This window comes from Ursus americanus, chromosome 16 (genome assembly GCF_024610735.1).
Source record: "Ursus americanus isolate L20-20 chromosome 16, mUrsAme1.1.p, whole genome shotgun sequence".
NCBI lineage: Eukaryota > Metazoa > Chordata > Mammalia > Carnivora > Ursidae > Ursus > Ursus americanus.
The window spans coordinates 17,715,887-17,739,948 of record NC_142142.1 but is presented as its reverse complement, the minus strand read 5'-3'; the positions used below and the strand labels follow the sequence as shown (position 1 = coordinate 17,739,948).

Here is a 24,062-nt window from a genome sequence, read left to right as displayed (position 1 = left end):
GTAATATAAATTCACTATTATTACAATAAAGGCAAAATAGCTACATTACAGCGTATTTTAGAAATAATAAAATCAATGCTGTGTGAGCAAAATTTTAGGTTATTTGTAGTCCCTTATTATATACAATTCACTCATTCGTTCATTCATTCAGCACACACATTGAGCATCTGCCGTAGAAAAGCTTTGGAGAAAAAAGTAGACCTCATCCCTCTGTCCATGGGAATGTGTCAGGTGGAAGACAGTACATAAGCAATCACAGGGTCCCTTAATTAATCATACAATTAGCATAAATGGTGATGAGTGCTACAAAGAAAAAGAGTAGGGTGCCATGAAGAAATAAGACTGGAGGGAAGGTCAAGAGAAAGCTTTTTTAAAGGAAGTTCCATTTAAGCAGAGACCCAAAGGATAGGGTAAGGATTAGATCAAGAGAGGGAAGTTGCTTTACACGTTGACTTGGGTGATTGGAGACCCCTTGGTTCTTCTGAACAGATGAAACTGCATATCAATTTCTTCACACATTAAGCAGTAATACCAAGGCATCAGCTATTAAGGGGTGATATTTACCCCTTAGCAATGCTGTAAAGATTATATGACATGTAACATGCTTAGTATAGTATTTGGCACTCATTGAGTATTAGCCATTGTTGTTACTAGCAATTTTATCCTAAAAGCTATGGGATGCCACTGCAAGCAGGTTACACAGATTTAAGCAAAGTAATGAATGTCAAGAAATGTGAAAGGTCTGAGATTTTTTCCTTATTTGCAATCTAACCAGTTAGATTATGGATATTGCTGCACCATCACGGATACTGACAGGAAATAAGAAATTCATGGATAAGAGATTTTATTGCTCATAATAATAGTTGTAGCCAAAGTATCAGCATTTTCACCATGTAATGCTTGCACATGTGGTGGGTTGCATTACAGGAGAGGAATCCCAAGCCTAGGGAAACTGAATCTTTTATAACGAGCAGTAAGCCTGCCTGGCCTTTGCCGCAAGGAAAGGCATTATCTTTACTATGCTGGACAGTAAATAAACCTACTCTCTGCTCTAGAGAGAGAGAGACTGTCTGTCTTTGCAAGCAGTTCTCTATTCAAATAAACTTGAAAAGACCATCCAAAACAAAGGCAGTGTTCCTATTAGCAAGTTGTATAGAAATGCAAAAGACTTAGAGAATAGTCTCCCAAGAATTATGTAATCAGGGGAGCCTGGGTGGCTCAGTTGGTTAAACATCTGCCTTCAACTCAGATCATGATCTCAGGGTCCTGGGATCAAGCCCCCCATCGGGCTCCTTGCTCAGCAGGGAGTCTGTTTCTTCCTCTGCCCTTCCCCCCCACCCTCATGTCCTTTCTTTCTCAAATAAATAAAATCTTAAAAAAAAAAGAATTACGTAATCATATCTGATTTTTTTTTTCTTTTCATAGGGAGAGCATATGTGAACCATGTGCAGGTAGGGGGTGGGGAGAGAGGGAGAAAGAGAATCCTAAGCAGGCTCCACACCCAGCACAGGGCCTGAGGCCTGGCTTGATCTCATGACCCCAAGATCATGATCCAAGCCGAAATCAAGAGTCAGACGCTTAACCAACTGAGCCACCCAGGCGCCCCAGATCTGATTTTTTATAAAATTATTCTGGCAGCTGTTGAACTTACAAATATTCACATAATTTTATATCTGTTACTTCATTTTTTACATCATGAGCCCTTTTTCCAACTGCCGTATCATGTTTGTAACACTAATCTTTAACGATTACACAATACATCAATAATATGATCCATAATAATTTATTTAGTTATTCTCCTAATGCAGGAGGTTTAGTTTGCTTCTAATTTTTGGCAATTATCAAGGAATGTTTATTTTAAGACATGGAATGTTTGAAAATGTAAAGCAAATACATTTCTGTGCTGAAGTAACAATACAGATGACAGAAAGTATTTGAAAAGGCTGAAAACTGACGTTCCCAATTGGCCTAAGCCTGCAGTTTCCAATAAGGGATGGTGCTAATAATGGAACATCTTCAGCCTGATTGCAAAGGTTTACAATCTGTGTCAGTAAAATGTTCAATATGTACATAAAGTGGAATTTACTTATACCAGAAACATTTTCTGAGACTGAGAATCAATGAATACTATTTATAAAACCATAAAAACTTTCTCCAATGAAAGTCTTAGCCAGAGAGGGGGTCAGGGACAAGAGTATTCCATTAAATGAAGCTTTGTGCATCTCTACCTCCAAATATTTTCCATATAAAACAGACTCAGTGGGCTTTTTCCAACTCATTTCAAAAATCGGTTTTTAGATTGGTATTCATATTTTTAATTATTAGAAAGTAATCTTTGTATTTTTAATTATTAGAAAGATTATAGCATAGTTAAAATGCTGGATCATTACATTTAAAACTCTTGTTTACTGTGAAGGAAATTCATTAAAAAGGTGAATGACTTGCCCATGGACACAAAATTAAGTCAATTCCCATTATTAAGTATCTTCTGTGTTAAAGGAGCTGGGTTGGCACTGTGAGGGCTAAGAAGCTGATGGCACATTTCCCATCCAGAAATAGCTCCCATTACAGCGGGTGAAGTAGAGATAGAGTTTGCTGTGTGGAAAGTGCTATGACAATGGTAACAATTGCAATGGAGAGTAAGAAATGTGTGTGAATCATTCTGACTGGGAGGGCATGGAAAAGCCTCATGAAGATGGGGCCCTGGAGTCACAGCATCTCAGGCACATCGCAGCTCATCTTGTGTATTACCTATTTGGACCTCTAAGGCCTTCTTCAATGTCTCTTCTAGTCCCCCAGGTCCTTTTTTTTTTTTTATTGTCCTCAGGGAAAGGAAACTAAATCTCTTCATGCAGTCCAATCTGCCTTCCAATAATCCTGGTGATTAGAAAGGGCTTCTTTGTTGTTGTTGTTGTTGTTGTTTAAAAATTTTATTTATTTGAGAGAGAGTGAGAGAGAGAGCATGGGGGTGGTCAGAGGGAGAAGCAGACTCCCCACTGAGCAAGGAGCCTGATGTAGGTCTCCATCCCGGGACTCCAGAATCATGACCTGAGCCGAAGGCAGTTGCTTAACCAACTGAGCCACCCAGCGCCCCTAGAAAGGGCTTCTTTGGAATGCATTCCTCTTTGACTTTTCATAACTTTGCCTGTTGGCTTCAGTGCTACCCCTGGGGCCACTCAGTGGAAGCGCACTGCCCATTCCAAATGAGGGGATTGCACAGGTTTTTAAGCTGTTCAGAGCCTTCTCTTTGCCAGGTTAAACATTGCTAGTGCCTTCTACAGCTCCTCATGTGGCATGTTTTAAAAACACTTATCCTGGTTCTTTTCAAATTGAATAGTTCATTTTGTCTCTGTTTCTTTTAATGTATTCCAAGATCAGTTTTTATATCTATATAACATTCTTGATTCTAAAGGTTCAGTGGAATCTTTTAGAGTTGTATTTTCTAATGCAGGCTGGTGATTTATAGTAGGTACTACAGAATGAAGATAATACCTATGGCAAAAAATGTGAGATGAGAGGAATACATTCCAGGATGAGGGGAACCACATATAAATGTCTAGTGACATGAAAGAACATGATACGTTTGACAAATAGTGAGTAGCCCAGAGTTAATATATCATAGAGTATGCAGAAGAAGATGTGGCTAAAAAGGGGCTAATTTTTAATTACATCACTGATGTAGTATTTTGCAAAATTACTTTGATAGAAGCTCAAAGAATGAATTGGAGAAAAAAACCTTAGAGTGGGAAGTTACTTAATAGTGATGAAAATAATATTTAGCTATTAGTTGAGTACTTACTATATCCTGCATAATGTATTCTACAAAAATAACCTTTGATGTCACAAAATTCTATCAAGTACTGTTACTCCCATTTTATGGATAAAAACATTGAGACTTAGGTGGACTTACCAAGGTAAGTCAGCTTTTCAGTGGTGAAGCCTCAATCAAACCTGTGTCTTCTGACTTTGTACTTTGCTACACTACAATGATAGCAGATGTAATCTGAGGTAGAGACCAACGTAAATATTCTAGAGGTAGAACCGGTATCAATTCACAACTCAGGAAATGATGGGAGAGAGGAATGTGGCACAACTGAGTTTTTCCAGCCTGGGAGAGTAAGAGGATAGGACAGTGGCCCGAGACAAGAGCAAATAGCACTACTGAACTCCAGAACAGTCACTTTTTAGGAAGTGAAACTGGCGACTGCAGCCAGGAAGTACAAAGTTCCCAAGGAAAGTCTGAGACATGATGGATATGCCTTGGCTGACAATTTTCCCTGACCCAGAGTTGGCAATAAGAGTCAGCCATGTATTCAAAAACTATTACATTTGGCACTCTATTATCAAATGATTCAACTTGAAGATACCCTCATCCATTGTATATAAAAAACACTGCCCTCAGTGCATAAATTCAACCTTTTGACAATTGGCAATGGGAGCTATGCTGTTTAATCCTCATCTATCAGAACAGAAATGCTCTGTCATGTATTTATGAGACTTGGTAAGGTTGTTAAAATGAAAATTCAGACTATATTACCCATATTCACATATCTTTTGACATACATAGAGATATGAAAAGAAGTTGGTAGATGAATTAGCAAAATTGATAAGACCTTGTTATTAGTCTGTAAATATTTCAGAGGTGTTAACATAGAGGAAAGACAAGATTTATCTAGCCAAAATAGATATGGATAAGTCATGTTACAAGAATGTAGAAGTAATTGGAGAAAATTAGGTCAGAGAAAATTGAAGTTGGTTATTGGAAAAAATATTCTTGCCTGTGAAATTTATTTTTTAAAACTGTCTTATGGAAAGTGGTAGTAAGAAAAAAAATGATGAGAAGACTGTCCTTTATTTCATTTGATCAATATTAGCACAAGTTCCTGAAAATTTTTAAGAGAAAAATTCACCATCATCAGTAGGCTTATAATGAATGACACAGAACATCATTATGACTTCTATCTTATGAGTTGGCGTAAAACAAAATCACATTTTACTATTTTAGGTACAAAATCTCAACTGAAGTTCTGTAGCCTGACAAAACCACTCATGTATAGCTTTCTTGAGAAAAATGGACATTTATATTTTCATGAAAATAAAAGAGAGATTTCTATATTTATATATGCAGAGTATATGTATATATATATACACATACATCTATGCGTATATATAGATGTATGTATACAAATATATTTATAAATGCATATAAATATATATAATTTACAATTTGTGATTATAATTAAACCAAAAATTTCCAAATTTAAGCACAGATCTCCACTAATTCTTATAATTCCTAAAGAGTACTTATATCCACAAATTCTGAGGGCAGTCATTGTTCAGCTCCTGACCTTCTCAAAGCCCTTTGTATGAGCAACATTTGTAGTAGTTAAAAACGGACTTTGAACCCTGGGAGACTGAAGGAGGATCTTACCTCTTACTAGTCCCTGTAGCTGGAGAGAAAGCATTTACCTCTGTGATCCTCAGTTTCTTCATCTGCAAAATGTTGACAAAGCAACCTTCAAGAGGATCAAATGAGATAATGTACGCAAAGCAATTAGCAAAGTGCCTGAGACATAGTAAGTTCTAAATAAATAGTAGCTATTTTCATTACTATTTTGTTTTTTACCCCCTACGTACTCCTACCATGTGAAGTAAGCTGAATGAGGAAGGGGCTTTGTTGTTTTGTTTTCTGTGCTTTACCTCTAGGTCTTAGAGAGTACTCAGCACATGCTAGGCATGCTGTATATTTGTTTAATAAATCAATGGGTGAACAATGTAATGAATAATTTGGCCTCTACAACCAAGATGACCCTGAGAAACAAGTTACTTCTTTTGCTCTCTCTAATGATAAATAGTATTTTAATATTCAAGTAATTTTTAAAGGCTGATTTGGAGAGTAGAGACTCAAGGAAATAGAAGTTTAATGCAACAATTAACATTTTAAGTGTAAGTTAAATATCAGCTTATAATCAGAGGTAAAGGAATTGAAAAACAAAAACATTATTTCCTTAAGGAAAGTTTATATCCTTCCCTTTAAATCTATGCTTTGGCATATTTGTTTTTCCGTTTGCTCATTCTCAGTCTGTTCCCATGCCACAAAGCTCCAAATACAATAGTGGCAAATCATTTGTGGCCCAAATATAAGGAATAAACTAAACGTCAGCAGCTAAAATCACCACATACTGGTGGATATCCCATCATACTGAACTTAGTTTAGCTCTAGCGGCCTGAGTTTATGAAGCCTCTAAGCAAATGGATTCTCTGATTTTAGGTCAGAGAGGAAAGCATGACTAAACATGAATGTCATTGTCAGGTGGCCTCCCTTCTATGTAAGTTGACGCTTTCTGCTTGTGTGGGATCAGATGAAAAATTTGGTAAATGTCTTAGAAATTTAGAGCTTAAAAAATGCAACAAGTCCTTACTGAAACATCATTTTTAAAAAAAATAATCTTTAAAAAAATAAAATTAAATTAAAATTAAAAAAAAATAATAATAATCTTGGGCTATACTTTTCAAGCTTTGTAGTTTGCCCAAAAAAATTTTTTTTCACAATTTCATTAGGGATATTTTATGTTTCATAAACTTTATGCATCTCAAGCATATAATTCAATAAATTTTAATAACTTTATCCAGTCATGTAACCATGAGCATAAATCATTTTTAAAACATTTCCATGCCCCCAATAAGCTCCCTAATGCCCATTTATAATTAGTTCCCATTCTCACCCTAGCCCAAGACAATGATTAATCTATTTTCTGTCCATAAATTTGCCTTTCCTGATTAACTTTTGTATTTTTTAATATGTCTTAATCCATGAAAAACTACCAGTAGCTAGAGGATGTGGTAATAATACTTGTTTATGGAGTAAAACTATTTTCTTCATTTCTTCATTTTTTTTAACCAAAGAAAATATGGCCGTTCCATCTTTTACAAAACTAACTTTAAAATGGCATTTGAGTGTAATCCAAGTAAGCATCTCCATGTGGACAAATTAGGACTCCATGATTGTGTGTGCAGCTGCATTTATGACTTACAGCATTGTTTAAGCAGCGCTGACCCTGGACAGCAGTAAACCCTGCCGTGGCTGATTGCTTAAATCCTGTATCTCTATAACTTTTATGACTGCCATTTCAACTCAATGTTTCCAATAATACGTGAGTTTATTGGAGCACAGTAGAATTCATTTATTGTCATTTTTATATATCAAACTCCATTACATATTTTATTCCAAAGTTAAGAACACTACTGTGTTCTTTAAGTGGTAATGGATTCCTTCCTTACTGGCATTGTCAATTTTCTTGAATTTGAGATGGTCTACTAAAAAGTATATTTTCATTTTCTACCTTGTCAAGAGTGTTCTAGACATAGAAAAATCCCAGGTATATGTATTTTGTGTCATTAAATGCAACCACAAATGTTTTCGCTTGACACAATTGAATATTTTTGCTTTGGGATCCCAGTGGAAGCAGCATAACAAGGATTCCAGTTGGCATGGAATGAGGGGTACAGTGGTTAATTCACCATGGCTCCTGCCTTTAGGGAGCTCATAGTTTAGCTAGGAAAACAGCCATTTTTAAAATAGTGTTTTACTGTAGTGTGGGGAATGCCTTGATAAGTATGTGCCTGGGTGCAGGGGTTAGAGGTTAGAAAAGGTTTCCAGTCTGGCTGTGCATGAAACTGAGTCCCAAAGAATAAATAGTAGCAGTCTGGCAAAGAGCAGTAACAGGGACTGTGGCTCTTGAAATCATTTTAGGATGATTTCTTTGTAAATTTACTTAGTTATCAAATGTCATGTTTACAGGGCCCTATACAACCTTTAAGTACAAAGAACATTAACAGAGGGGAGGGAGGTGGGAGTTAGGGTGAAGGGCAAAATGAGTGAAGGGAAGTGGGAGACACAGGCTTCCGGTTACAGAATGAATAAGTCATGGGAATAAAATGTACAGCATGAGAAATATAATCACTGACATTGTAATAAGGTTACACAGTATTGGTCATACAGAGTATGGTCGCAGATAGGAGCTACACTTATGGTAAGGATAACATAATGTGTGAACTTCTCAAATCACTATTTTGTACACCTGAAACTACTGCACACTGTGTGTCAACTATACTCAAATAAACAAATTAAGAGCCCTGTACAAAGAAAATGGCTGAAGTTTTCTCAAAGTAAGACATTTGGAAATGTCTCCTGGTTCTGAAGTTCCACTTACCTAATAAATATTTCCACTGCTGTGTTAAAATGGACTTAATAACATGGACTTAATGTACTTAATAGCATTATATGTCCTAATGCAGGTATGTTTGCATTATTTATAACTTATTCCCAAAATGATCCTATTAGGGTATTTAAAAATTTGAAAACCCAAAATAAAAATACAAAAAGTTCAAAAGGAATGCTTTCTCAAAATTTTAGGGTAAACAAACACACACACACACACACACACACGCACACATAAATCTTTAAAAAATAAACTGTCATTTCCCCTTTTTTCCCTCCTCCGTAAACTTCTAGACTAGAGTAAGATCTCCTCTGTTATAGTGCTCAGTTTATTTTTGCTTCTTCCTCCCCCCCCCTTTTTTTTTTTGGTTAGTTGATCACTTACCCGTCTTTCCATGTAAACCAACAGATTCTTAATGATAGGAACTGGACTTCCTTCTTAATTGTATCTCTCATAGTGCCTAGCACAGTAATGACTTTTAGTAGACAATGTCTATGACTGAATGTGAGATGTTACAAGAAAACAACAAGGAGAATAATTTAGTAAATATGAAATGGTAGATTAAGTGAACTGTGTTATGGTTTGTTTCCTGGCCCATATATGGTCCACGATAAATGTTGAATGAGCATACAAGTGAGTGAGGCTACACTTTGGTGAAAATCAAAGGTATTTGAAAGGAATTGGAGCATTTACAAACCAATGCCATGCTCAGAATAAGATATAAAATGAAATTGGAGAACACAGTAATAGCCAACAGGGTTTGATTGGATGGTCTCTCTGAAATAAAGTCAACACATTGTTCTTAGGTATTTCAAAGAACCAAGACAGGAAAAAAAATAAATGAAGTCTAAGAAAGCATTACCTCAGCAAGATATACAGCATTAAGTGGTGTTAAAATAATGACCTTTGATTTAAATCATGGCATTAAAGAATCCTAAATGAGTTGATGAGTTTACCCTATCCAAATAGAGCTAGGCTAAATGTGAGTTTACACACACGTACACACAGACACACACACATACATACACATATATATAGTTCCTACTCATGGAAGCAGTACTCTTGAAAGGAAAGGTTGTCAATGAACACAATAATCAAAAAATGGGTAATTTCAGTGAGTAATAAATAGAAGTGCTATGAAAGAAATAAAGTAGTGTAAGAGGGGATGAAAAGGGAGAGCCTTTAGCAGCAAGTCCAGGATAGACCTCTCTGGGGAGGTAGCCTTTTAGTGGTAACCTGAATGAGAGGGAAGACCTAGGACATAGCAAGTGGTTAATGCAGATGCCCTTAGAGAGGGACTAGTGAGGATATCTGAGTTAAGAAGAAGGCCAGGATGGCTGGGTCTTGGGGATTGATGGACAGAGTGGCAAGCAATGAACACTGAAAGGTAGACAGTGGCCACAGGATCTTTTAGCCCTGGAAGTGACTGTGAATTTTATTTTAATTGGAAGGGGAAGTCTCTGGGATGTTTTCTATAAACAGGGGAACCACATGATCTGATTTCATGCTTTAGAATAGCCTCCTCACAGTTTGCTGAGAAAAGTAGCTGTTAGAGGGACAGGAGAAAAATGAGTTAGAAGGCTATTTCAACACTCTAACAAGAGAAGGTGTTGTTTCCATTAGGGTGCAGCACTGGGAAGGTGAGAGTCATTTTTGGTAGAAAAGAGCTTGTTAATGAATTGGTTGTGGAGTGTGATCGCTGCAAGTGAAGAATCAATGAAAATGCCTAAAGTTTTGTCCTGAACAACCAGTGGGCAGTGCTGCTATGTATTAAAAAACTGAGAGAAAATGAATTTGAATGATCAAATGAATATATCAGTGTCCTTTCTTGCAGATTATATTATAAATGCTTGAAAATTTTTCTTCTATTGTTCTCTTCATTACATGAGGCATAGCACTTTGCAGATTGTGTGTGCTAGTGACTAGGTATTGTTTGATGAGGTGATTCGGAAATTGAGGTATGAAGAATCAATGTCTGAGCCTTCCAGTACTTTGCACTGTACTAAAACTTTTGGCTTCTTAAAAACAGATTATTTTTTTAAATTCTTTGCAAATCTTAAGAAATGGAAGAAGAAAACTAGCCTACATTTAAAATTTTTCCTTTATACCTTTTCAAATCCTCTCACTTGAATCTTCACGGAATTGTAACTTGCATGCAATTTAGTTGCTAAGAGAGTTGTTTTCTTTAATGAGGACAAATACTAAGTTTCCTTCATTTGGAAGCTTGTCATTAAGATTCAGAGACAAAGCATTTTAGTATTTGGTACTTTACTTATATTGATATTTTACATTTGGTATTTTCTTCACATTTGTAATCCAATGGCTATGAATGCCACATATTGTCAAGCTTTTCATAGCCATAAACCCCCTCAAAAAATTGCTTTGTGTTGTAAAACTAATCCCCAAGGAAAACAAGATTTATTTCAACAGAAAGTGTTTGCTGCTGGCACCTAGTTTCACCTCACTGGACCAAATTAAAAATCTATACTAAGAGACTTAGACAGTACTGTACTTTTCTGTGTTGAGTTTTTTGCCCAGATTTTTAGTTCTGGTAATGAGTAGCAGCTTAGCTGAACAAATGTCCACAAAACTACCTTGAACATACTCCACCGAGGAAGGATACCAGAGAAGGAGGCAGTATGAATAGTGAAGAAAGGAGGGAAATGAACAATTAGCCTTTTACTTTTACATTCCATTTGTTAGTACAATAATGGCGATGACTTCTCTATGGTGGCCATTATGAGGATGCTTTGGTATTCACACTAGTCTTCTGCAGACCAGCTTCCTCTTACAGCTCTTGGCTGGCTCTAACCCTTCTCCAGCTGTTTTATATACCTGGGGATTACAGAAGGCTCTTTCTAAACTACAAATGTGACTATATTTTAATGTTGCTTAAAATTGCTCATGACTTCCTTCCTCTTTGCCTGTAGAATATAATGCAAACTTCAGGGACCAGTTTCCCCTCTGTTTCATATTTAAGCTTTATAAGGTCTTTGCCAACTGTCAACCAAATTCTCCTTCTTGAAATTATCTCCATGCTCCCATTGTTAGCTGCCATTACCTTGTGTTTTCTTGGTTTTCCTCCTACTTCTCCACTCACTTCTTCCTAGTCTCTTTCTAGGTTTCTCTTGCTATATACATGTCACAGTGTTGGTTGTCTGAAGGTCTCCCAAACTTTCAGTCTTTTTTATCACAGTATTTCTAGGAATATCCATGGCTTCAAATGTACTTCAAATGTTGACTCCAAAATGTACTTCTTTACAATGGAACTGCCTACTAAGATCAAACTCTAATGTCTACCTATCTTACGAAATATCTCTACCTCGATGTCACACAGGTTCCCCAAACTCACGACATACAACATTAAAATAATCATATTCCCCCCAAATCTGTTATTCCCATACTACTTTTTCAGTATGAAGTACCACCATGGATCCAACAGCCCCAACCTGATACATGGAAGTTGTCCTAGACTCCTCATTCACCCACCACACACAACTGCCAAATCCTATAGATTCCATTTCCTCGATGTTTCTTAGGTCTAGCCTCATTTTCCTTCCTTAAGTTAGTTCAAGTTCAGGTCACGAGTTTTAGACACCTTATGACCAAATGATACTGCCTCCCTGGAAAGTAATTTCCATTTACTATTCCCCATGCTTCACACTTTACAAAATTTCTCTCACATATATTGCTCTATTTTCCCCCAGAGCCATCTGTGAGAAGGCACTATTATATACATTATACTGATGACAGAAACATGAATAAGAGTGTTTGGGTTTTAAGATTGTCAAGAACCTGACTAAGAAAAGGATAAGAAGTCTCTAACCCAAGGCCATCAACTCCCAAGCTCATGCTCCTTTCCCCATTACAGTACTGTTTCCTATCTCTGCCCCATAAAGTAGATGGGGAGAGCAGGAACAATAGTTTCCACCTAAAACTGAAGAAAAAAATCAAAACAAGGAAAGTGAGATGACTTATCTAAGGGCTTTGAGCTCTCCTTAGGACAGTGGGAAAACCCACATTTCTGACTTCTAGACTTCTGTTCTTTTTTCCATACAACTCTGCTTCCCAGATATTGTCAAAGAACAAAAAGAATGTGAAAAATTTTTCTGAAAAATATGTTTTCTATGAAATAAAGGAATACTCAGGGTCATATCAACTAATGCCCAAGGTCACAACAGGTATACAAAAATCTTCCCATTCCAGGTTCTCTAATTCTTGGTGCATTCTGTCGTACTTATCTACATTTTATGTAAAATTCCAGATTAAAATCTCTTTTCCTTTTTGAAGTTGCTGTATGATGGAACTAGTTGAGACTTGATTTAAGTTCTTATATATCCATTTTTTTTTTTACTTTCCTTGTGAAGAATAGTCTGTGTGGAAAGGAACTTTTGATACATGTTCATACATTACTCCTGAGATGCAGCTTGCATACTACAGAAGCCAAGAAGAGTGATGTGCAGTATGCCATCCAAAAACAAAATGAATAAAGGCAGCAATATGCCTGCTGTATTAAAATACTACATTTCCTCCTCGTGTTTCAGGCTTTGAGACCAATCACATATTGGTTCAGTCCTGAGGGGAAAAAACTATGTTCAGCATTTGAAGTATACCTTCAGAGTATTACACTACTTAACAATGATGACCAGGAGTTTTAGACTGGCCAGTGTCATATTTATTATTGAACCTCTGTCACAGAGAAGAATATGAAGAAGTTGCAATGGCACAGGACAGAGAAAACCGTGGGCTAGGAATTGGATCTGCGTTCTGATCTCAACTTAACCACATTCAGGTCATGCATTGTAACCTCTCTAGGTCTCCCCTGTAAGAAGACTGTGAGGTCTCCCATGATATTCTTTAAGGATAAGGAGAAAACTAAAACCTAGGTGATAATCCCTTTAGGCATTCATAAAATAGAACTTCCCATCACCCATACAACCAGTACTGGTTATTGGTTTGTTAGTCAAAAGTTTGGACACAGCAGTCATCATTTGGAAGGAAAAAGAAAAGACACTTGTATGCCATAATTATTTCACCTTAATTTTTTTTTTAATTTTAAAGACAGCACAAATGATCACGTGAGCTGGGATAGTTGTAGGTGAAAGCAGCAGAGGGAGAGAGAGAGAATCTTAAATAGGCTCCGTGCCCAGCACGGAGCCCAAGGCAGGGCTCGATCCCATGGCCCTGGGATCGTGACCTGAGCCAGAATCAAGAGCTGGTTGCTCAACCAACTGAGCCAGTGAGGTGCCCTCACCTTAAATTTTAAAAATATAACTGTATGGTGGCACAGTCAAATCAGTGGTTTAGTGGTATTTGAAAAAAGTAGAATTTCTCCTAATGGACTTCCTCCAGTTTTGAGGGGGGGGGGGTGAGGGGGGTTTGGGTCACTATGTTATTAATGACTTGATTGAAGCTGTTCACCATAAAGTAAAACCACATTTGTAGCTTCTTTGTGGCATGAGAAATTTGGGGCCCTGAATTTGATCCACATTTTTTTTCATATTTAGATCCATCTGTTTGTCTCAGAATGTATGCTTTCTTCATTGTCCATAATTTCAGTTTTCAACGAATCATCTTCATCAGTCCAGTGTTATACACTGTCTTTCTATAAATCATCACAATGCTTAATTTGTCTGATATAACTTATCAAATTGTATTCTTCATAATTTTTTACATGTGAGGGTCAAGATTTTCTCTACTATCATCAACCTCTGGCCACACTTTTTATGATGTTATTTTCCAGCATCTAAATTGTCCATTAATTGCTTTAAAATGTTTGGTATACCAAGTTGATTAGGAAGGCCAAAAATCTGGGGCCCATTTTTATGAAGTTCTACTTCATTTTTCTTGCATAAAGTACAGCGTTAATTCATTATCCATGCCTTTCAATTTGGATTTCTTTAAATTAGAATGAAAATCAAAAGTACACTAAGTGAAAAATTATCATCTTATAATTATTTTCTGACTTTTATAGTTGTCTGTCTCACACCTAATTTGGCAGCAATGTTTTGAACTACATATAATTATTAAGTCTTTCTAGAACAGTCATTTTTCTTTCAGGTAACATGTCTTTTTCATTTTTTTAAAATTTTTTTATTGAAGTATAGTAAACATACAGCATTATATTATTTTCAGGTGTGCAATACAATGATTCAACAATTCTATACATTTTTCAGTAGTCATCAGATAAGTGTACTCTTAATCACCCATACCCCCCCAACTACCTCCTGTTTGGCAATCACCAGTTCACTCTCTGTATTTAAGAGCCTTCTTTTGTCTCTCTCTTGTTTGTTCACTTCTTTTCTTAAATTCCATGTATGAATGAAATCATATGGTATTTGTCTACCTCTGACTGATTTATTTCACTTAGCATTATAATTATACCCTCTAGCCCATCTATATCGTTGCAAATCGCAAGTTCTCATTTTTTAATGGCTGAGTAATATTCCATTGTGTGTATATATGTTTGTGTGTACATACATCCCATGTTTATCCATTCATCTATCAATGGACACTTGGGTCATTTCCATATCTTGGCTGTTGTAAATAATGCTGCAATAAAATAGGGGTACATATATCTTTTTGAATGAGGGTTTTCATTTTCTTTAGGTAAATACCCAGTAGTAGAATTACTGGACCAAATGGTACTTCTATTTTTAATTTTTTAAGAACCTCCATACTGTTTTCTACCACTTTACATTCCCACTAGTAGTGCATGAGGGTTCCTTTTTCTCCACATTTTCGTGCTAACACTTGTCATTTCTTATGTTTTTTTATTTTAGCCATTCTGACATGTGTACGATAATACCTCATTATGGTTTTGATTTGCATTTCCCTGACGATTAGTGATGTTGAGCATCTTTTTATGTGTCTGTTGGCCATCTGCATATCTCCTTGGAAAAATGTCTATTCAGGTCCTCTGACCATTTTTAATTGGATTATTTGTTTTTTATGTACTGAGTTGTGTAAGTACTTTATATGTTTTGGATATTAACCCCTTATGAGATTTATCATTTGCAGATATTTTCTCTCATTTACTAGATCACCTTCATTGTTTTGTTTCCTTTCCTCTGCAAAAGCTTTGATGTTTTGAACTGCATATGATTAAGTCTTTCTAGATCAGTAAACTTATTCTTGATAAAAACAATTCTTTTTACACACTCGTATTTCATTTTGTAACATTAAATTACATGATTATAAAATGCGTATAATAAGAATAAACAGAGTTGAGAACAGTTACAACTGAATCTTAGTAAACATACAAGTCATATGGAAGGAATGAAAATATATGGGCCATGAGCATTCCACTTGCTGTGAACACTGGTGGAACACTGGTCAGCTTGTCACTGGAGATGGAGAGGACTGGTTAATCTCTAAAAAGATGTTGATTAAGAGAGCTCAGTAGTTGGGATGCCTGGATGGCTCAGTCAGTTCAGCTCAGGTCATGATCTTTGGGTCCTGGGATCGAGTCCCACATAGGGCTCCTTGCTGAGTGGGGAGCCTGCTTCTCCCTCTGCCTGTTGCTCCCCCTGCTTGTGCTCTCTCTCTCTCTCCTCTCTCTCTCTGACAAATAAATAAATAAAATTTTAAAAAATAGAGAGCTCAGTAGTAAAATTTGTGGACTGAACAATTAAGCTGGAGGAGGATCGGTGATGATTTGCTAACAATGTTTGGTCCTTGTCTCTTATCAAAATTAATAATTTGCATGAAAAGGTAAAAGGCATTCTCTCATATTTGAAAATAATACAAAACTACACGAAGAAGCGAAGTTCTGTAATGGCTAGCACATCTTAGATGCTCAATAAATATTTATTGAGTTGAATTGATGACCTAATGTTAGCTCAACTTTAAAACTAGATCAAAATTAATACCGTTAAATTTTTTTTTTATTCGACAGAGATAGAGACAGCCAGCGAGAGAGGGAACACAAGCAGGGGGAGTGGGGGAGGAAGAAGCAGGCTCATAGCGGAACAGCCTGATGTGGGGCTCGATCCCATAACTCCGGGATCACGCCCTGAGCCGAAGGCGGACGCCCAACCGCTGTGCCACCCAGGTGCCCCAATACCATTAAATTTGACAGTGGTGGATATTAATTAATTATACTGAGTTTCCAAAAACCATCACATACAAGTATGTGATGAAATTGATTTCAAACTATTTGATATCAAAACTACATGAGATGTTGGCTTGACTGTAAATTTAACAACACAATTAAGGAAACTTTAAAATTCCATATTATCTTGGGCTCCTCTGGAAGGAGTATGGAATGCAGTGGAGGAAAGTCAGCATCTCCTGGCACTCAGCCCTGGTCTGAACATATCTGAATCTCAGAATTCATTTCTAGGTTCTACAGTTTATGTAAAAATCAGAAGAAAAATGGGGTGCCTGGCTGGCTCAGTGTAGAGTATGTGACTCTTGATCTTGAGGTTGTGGGTTCGAGCCCCACATTGGGTGCAGAGATTACTTAAAAGTAAAATCTTTTTTAAAAAAAGAAAAAGGGGCACCTGGGTGGCTCAGTTGGTTAAGCATCCGACTCTTGATTTCAGCTCAAGGTCATGAGATTGAGTCACGCATCAGGCTGTGTGCTCAGCGGGGAGGCCCCTCCCCGCCCCCGCCCCATCTCTCCCCTTTTCCCCCCTCCCCCTCTTCCTTTGCCCCTCCCCCTGCTCATGCGCACTCTCTCTCTCCCTCTCTCTCAAATAAACAAACAAATAAATAAATAAATCTTTAAAAAATAAAAATAGGAACCCCTAGGTGGTTCATTCGGTTAAGCATCTGTCTTCCGCTCAGGTCATGATCACAGGGTCCTGTTCCGGCTCCCTGATCAGCGAGGAGCCTGCTTCTCCCTCTGCCTGCCATTCCACCTGCTTGTGATCTCTCTCTCTCTCTGACAAATAAATAAATACAATCTTTAAAAAATAATAAATAAATAAAAGAAAAAAAGAAAAATGTAAGAGTATAGAGAGAAAGAAAGCTAGGACTCTTAATACCATCTAATAAAGAATCAGAAGTGTGAAGAATGTTTGTTAGAAAAAGTAGAAGATGCAAGAATATCTGTCCTGCAGTGGCTACTGTGGATGTATCAGTGCTACACCAAGAAAAGGAAGAACTTTTCAATAGGTACAGCTGTTCCACTGTAGATCATATTTCCCATATGTGTAAGCTAAGCTTGTACAAAATCAAACCCAATTATATTCCTACTGCCATCGTCCAAGTTTAGGCATTTATTAATTTTCTTTCTCATGATGATTTGCCATTGGTCTACCTGCTTATAGACTCCCTCCTATTCCTTCCACTGTTGAGAGTATTTTTAGGTTTACCCTTCTGAATCATAGATAGTACCATATTGATCCCCAACTTTAGAGAGCTTACCACTGCCATCAAGATAAAGTCCAGACCTCTTGGTATGGTATTCATTGCCCCTTTTCATCCACCCCAGGTCAATTTCCTGTCCTCATCCCTGGCTATTCTGCTGTGGCCAAGCCAAACCTTCAAGGTTTCCAGAGCACAACATATACTTTTGACCCTCCATGACTTTGATCATACTCTTCTAGCTTCTCAGAAAGTTTTCTTTCCCTTCTACACCATTTAAAATATGTATACATCCTTCCAGATCCAGCTCAGATGGTTTGTCTATCAAATATACCTAGAGATTTATTGAAAAATGTTAACTATATTCAAAAGAGCCCACATGGTTTATTTGATTTTACCAGCTTTATTATCAGGTATTTATTGAGTGCTACACTATTAAGGAATTGAAGAGTCATCCCAAGCAACTAACGTGATCCTTGGTACATAGTAAGTTCCCAATTAACATTTGTTAGATGCAACCAGAAGATATAAATAATTATACGAGATAATTCATGTTAAGTATCAATGAAGCAATAGGAGAGATATCCAGCTTCACGAGAGAAGGTAATAGTGTTTTGGTTATGTTGCATTTGAGGTACTGGTTGGATACCCAAGAAGACATACACTCTTCTTTTTAAGAATAATGACAACTTAATGCGTGTATATGAAGATGGGGAAAGTAGAAAAAGAGAATAAATAAATATTAAGAGAGATCAGATAAATGATAGATACAAGTATTCAAGAGAATGTGAAGAGTTAAAAATGACAAGGAGAGATGAAAGTTCTTCAGAAATGTGGGTGAAGAGTGAAACAATATTGAAAACACATCAGGAGGTATTTGAGTTGGATAGGACTTTACAAGGCATATTAAATATGTTTATTGTTATCAGCTTCTTAATAAAAGACCCAAAAACCTTTTTGTGTTCTCCATAAAATGACATCGTTTTAACGCTACAACATTTTGGAAACACCCTTTATCCTGTCTCTTATTGCTTTAGAGTTGGAGAAAATTAAAAAGCCATTTATCACCGCCATCTAGGTCCTTTGTGTTGCATGTGTAATAAAACAGTTTCAATTCAGATGCTCAACAAAATTTTAATTTCACACAGCAGTAGGATTGCATCTTTCAGCACCATTCAAATGTCATTTTCTTAGGCAATAACCAGAGTCTTTTACTTGTAAAATCAGAGAGTTCCTGGAAAAGAGATTCTACTGTTCTCTGGCTCAGTCTTATTCAATGACGGCATGATTTTTAGAAGGGCAATAGGGCTGTTACCTCTCTCTAAACCTTAAAAAGTCTTGGTAAGATTGATCTCCACAGTTGCCTGATTTGCCACATTAGCCAAGCTGCCTAAGTATAGAGTGGCGCCCCAGGATTTCTCCCACGTGACAGGACTTTGTCCCCAGCATCAATGCTGTAACATGCTACTGAGCCTTCTCGTCCTGCTCACCCACTTTTCACTGTCACTCAAATGCTCATAAATGTCCAGGGCTCACTAATAAGGTGGTGTGCCTAGGACAGAGAAGTCCCTCTTTGAAATTATCTTCATTAAACAAAATGATCTTCAAAAGTCACTGACATGCAAGTGGGACAGATACAGTGAAAATAATGGGTGCTATTTTATACAAAACAAAACGAAACTGAATCCGTGAGATTCAGCATTTCCTAACAATATGTGTGGGATCCTCTACCTGAACTAAACACAGAGCTTTGCTTTCACCTTTCTATAAGGCAACATTGTTTGTCTCAGAGGAACAAGTGCTTTAGAGCCAGCAAACATGGGTTCTGCTCTTGCTATCTACTAGCCGTGAGACCTCGGTCTTTAATTTCCTTCAAAAACAGGCATAATGGCTAGCTCTCAATGTTGTTATGAAGTTTGAAAGAGACAGGGCATGGGGTCTTACAGGTAGATGGAACTCAGCCCACGGTTTTCATCATTCAGAAAGGCATTCATGAAGCATATTCTGTGGATCAGCCCAGAGCTGAGAATGTGCAAATGGATAAGCCTCTCTCCTTGCTCTGAAAACACACATGACTTAGCAGTGGGAAAAAAAAGTCATATAAATAAATGGTGGTGATTCTCAGTCCTGGGTGCTATTTTGGATGTGTGGAAAAGATAGGATGGTGCACAGAACAGCGTGTCAACTGCGCTGGGGTGGTGAAGGAAGCATATCATAGAAGGCTTTACAGAATAGACTTTAACAGTGTCTAGGAAAATGATAGAAGGAGAATGACGGCCATTTGTTGATACGACTGGGCTTTTTTAAGACCAAGATATTCTGAGCACTTAGCTTTCCAGTGTTAAAAGCTTGACATTTTAGCTGTGCTTTCCTCCCCTGCTGCTTCCTGTGGTTCTCAGAATTCCATCTGGCTGGCCTCTGCCTGAGGAGTTGAAAGGGCCAGGTGGTGGTTACCTGTCATTTGTTAGTCATGGTAGAACTAGCAACATACTGTCTACGCAGTCAATAATATGGAATGTATAGAACCTGCTTGGTTCCAAGGAGAAGATGTTCAGTGTTTTTTTAAAAATACCAGTTATTATCACCATCTGGTAGCTCCAAACACCCACTGCAAGTGTTCCCCATTCAAGACCTGCTTACACTTTGCTATCAGGGAAAAACAAAAATTCCCTTGTGTCTGTAGGTGTTGACTATCAAATAATTCACTGTATTTGTCTTAGTAAAGTAAAAGGGTAATTACATGTTGTAAAAGGCTCTGTTTGTTCAAAATTTACACATTAGGAGAAACTGGCTGACTTTGCATGTGTAATATACAAGGAGTCAAATTCTATGTGCACTTCAAGGTATATTCCACATTTAATTTAAGTGTCACTAAAACTTTAAGAGGGACATTACTGCGATAATTTAGAGTAATTTAGAGTAGAATAGTTTAAGGTAGGTAGTGATAAGTAAAGAGAGATTACTGAATATTTCTTTGTTTTAATTATATGAGCTAGGCTAATGGTGAGGAAGCTATCGGAAATTCCAGCTACTCATTCATCTTGGTTAGCAGGCATCATTGATCTTTACCCAAAAGGACTGTTGGTACTAGCTAAACCAGTGTAATATATATGGTAAAGGAAAGGATTAAACATTTTAAACAAAATAAATACAATTAACAAGTAAGCATATAGAAAAAAAATGGTCATTTTCACTAATGAAGAAATACAAGTAAATCTGAAGTATCATTTTGTACTTGTTATCAAGTTTTTGAATTATAGTGTTAGTGCCTATAAGACTTTGGTGAAACTGGTATATATATATATATATTTTATATTATTTAAAAATACATTAAATGGAAGATATATATGTGTATGTGTGCATAATATATATATATATATATATATATATATATATATATACACAAGAGGCAATAAAATGGTTCAAAGTTTTTGAAAAGTAATTAATAACATAAATCAAGAACCTAGTGAATGTTTCCATTTGGGGAATATAGTCAAAGAAAATTATCAAATAAGAAAAAGTAATTGATATCATTATGTTCATGAAGCATTATTTATAATATTAAAACAGTAGAAATAACCCAAATATCTAACCACAAAAGAACAGTTAAATAAAATATATCTTCAGAGGAAGTAACATTATATAACACCGAAATAGTAATTATGGAGACCCTATAAGAAATGATTGTAATATAATGACCAAATGCTGGATATAAAGCTATATATGGTCTGTGTATATAAAACTTTATGAAGCACATGTTGTCATATAGAGAGTCAATAACAAAGCATGGAAAGCACACACACTTGGCAACAAGATAGGCTTTAGTTTGAATTCTGGCTCCATATTTGCAAGCTATTGATTTCTGATAAGTTTTGTGTGTTTTGTTTTTTTATATATGAAATGTGTCTACTCATACATACCTACAGGACAACTACAATAATTAAATTAGATAATTCTGTAACATCTGAGACAGGTGATGGAATTATATGCGATTTTTTTAAACGTTCTCTTATTTTGATTTTCAATAATTTTATGTTTTTACAATAGAAAATATATTTTAATTTAATATTGATTACCAAATTTTTATTATACTCAAAAATACACAGCTTGTGGAACTGACTATAAGTAATTATTATTATTTAGTGCTAAATATGTTAAAATACACATTCTGCTAAATCATATTAGTTTATTTAACAAACACTTTTATAGCTTTTACCATATAACAGACACTGGTGTTTTTTTTTTTATGTTTTTTTACTATGTTAGTCACCGTACAGTACATCCCTGGTTTCTGATGTAAAGTTCGATGATTCATTAGTTGCGTATAACACCCAGTGCACCATGCAATACGTGCCCTCCTTACTACCCATCACCAGCCTATCCCATTCCCCCACCCCCCTCCCCTCTGAAGCCCTCAGTTTGTTTCTCAGAGTCCATAGTCTCTCATGCTTCATTCCCCCTTCTGATTACCCCCCTTTTCTTTATCCCTTTCTTCCCCTACCGATCTTCCTAGTTCTTATGTTCCATAGATGAGAGAAATCATATGATAATTGTCTTTCTCTGCTTGACTTATTTCACTTAGCATTATCTCCTCCAGTGCCATCCATGTTGCAGCAAATGTTGAGAACTCGTTCTTTCTGATAGCTGAGTAATATTCCATTGTATATATGGACCACAACTTCTTAATCCAGTCATCTGTTGAAGGAACAGACACTGTTTTAAACATTGTATTCACTGAATCCTTATAACAATCGCAGGAGGAAAGTACTATTACTATCCTGATCTCACAGGTGAGAAACTAACACACAGAGAGCTGTAGATCACTTGAGGAAGGTCACATTGGTCCAGGCGGTGGAGCTGTGATTTTAACTCAGGCATCTGGCTACAGGGTCCAGCTTCTGAACGCTATGCTGCTTTTCCGCTGTCAGTCAAACATGTTCAGGGAACCTGTATCATGCTCGACACTATGAAGTATGCCAGGAAACAGAGGGGCACAGTCCTTAACTTAAAAAACATTTTCTAGTTTTTAGCTACAGTGCCCAAATTCTGCTCCCTCAACCACAGATAAATGTCATCATGTCACAACTAAATGGTATTCACAGAGGGATACCACTTCTCATCCATAATGACTGAAGTTCTGGATGAAAATCTGGAGCCTACAGCTTGGCTCTCTGTGACAATGTCCATGTTTTCAGAAGTATGTGCTGAGAAGTTATGGAGTTGTGTGAAGGTGTCTAATGTTCTGCAAACATCTGACTCGGGTTTCTTTTTATTCATATATTTGTGTATATAGGCCTTTATAACCTGTGTGTGTGTCTGTGTGTGTATATATGTATATGTATATGTGTGTATACATATACATATATACACATCTGTAACTAATATTACAAGATATTATAAGATATTAAATCAGTACTACAAACTAAAATTATACACTGAAACACAATTTTATCATACATTTTAACACATGGGAAATCCACAAAGCATTACTTTTTGGTGCTGGATTATTATTGTACATATCTCAGATGAACCTCTAATTGAAGAGTATTCTGAGACTGCAAAACACATTCTTACAAATCTGAAAAATTGTCACCATTTGGGAGATGATATAACATGATGGTTAAGAATAATGGCTCTTGAATCAGACAGTTTAGATGCTATCTCAAGCACAGGTATTTACCACATGACTTGGGACAATCTTCTAAACCTCTCCATACCTTAGTTTCTTCACCTGTTAGGGGGACACTGTGTAGCTCATAGGATTGAGAGAAGTAAACAAACTTAGAAAAGGGATTCAAGCAATATGAGTGCTCAGTGAATGATAAACATTATAATTTTTATTTCAACTGCTTATCTGTAAAATCAGTCGTATTACCATGCAACCAAAACAAAATATGGATTTACATTAAATTCTAAGGTTGGCATGCAACCAGAGGTCTTGTTTTTTGAGTTTTTGTGTTCATCCAACAGCTGAATTATTATTAATTTTACAAGAAAGTGTTGCAAGTGTGAACTAATATGAAAACTTATACTAATTAAATACTTCTCCATTTTTCAAATCCACTGTTTAAAAATGTGTTATAAAAATGTTCTTCATTTGAAAAGTAATACACTGTATCATAATGAAATTATGAAAATTACCTCTTCCAAATATTTTTGTTTCTTTTCATGTCTTTTTGTCATTTCAAGGTTACTTTTGAATAATACATGCTGAAATCAAATTATAAGGAAATATTAACCCTTTATCTGATAGAGTACCAGATTTTGGTGGATGATTCTACTTATCACCAAAGAACATTTAATCTCTACTGTATTTCTTTCAAGATTGTTTCTTTTCTTGACAATAGGACTGATTAGAATGTGCAAAGACATTTTAAATAAATGATCTGTGTTTGTTTTTTCTTTCTTTTGTGCAGCCATTCTCAACACAGCACTGCAACCCGCCAGCCTTCGGTGACTCTCCAACGGGCCATCTCCCTCGAAGGGTAAGATAAGAATATTAATAATACTAATAATACTTCTCTTAAA

The 24,062-nt window shown here is 36.4% G+C and overlaps 1 protein-coding gene across 8 annotated transcripts in view; it reads left to right on the top strand.

Annotated features, from left to right (window-relative positions):
- DLG2 (discs large MAGUK scaffold protein 2) overlaps positions 1-24,062 on the top strand; it is an 857,148-nt gene that overhangs the window by 456,570 nt on the left and 376,516 nt on the right. For all 8 annotated transcript variants that reach the window (XM_087868197.1, XM_087868200.1, XM_045815593.2 and 5 more), the window contains one exon: positions 23,951-24,019. In XM_087868197.1, coding sequence (XP_087724323.1) covers positions 23,951-24,019 — 69 coding nt within the window. The remainder of the gene's footprint in view (positions 1-23,950; positions 24,020-24,062) is intronic.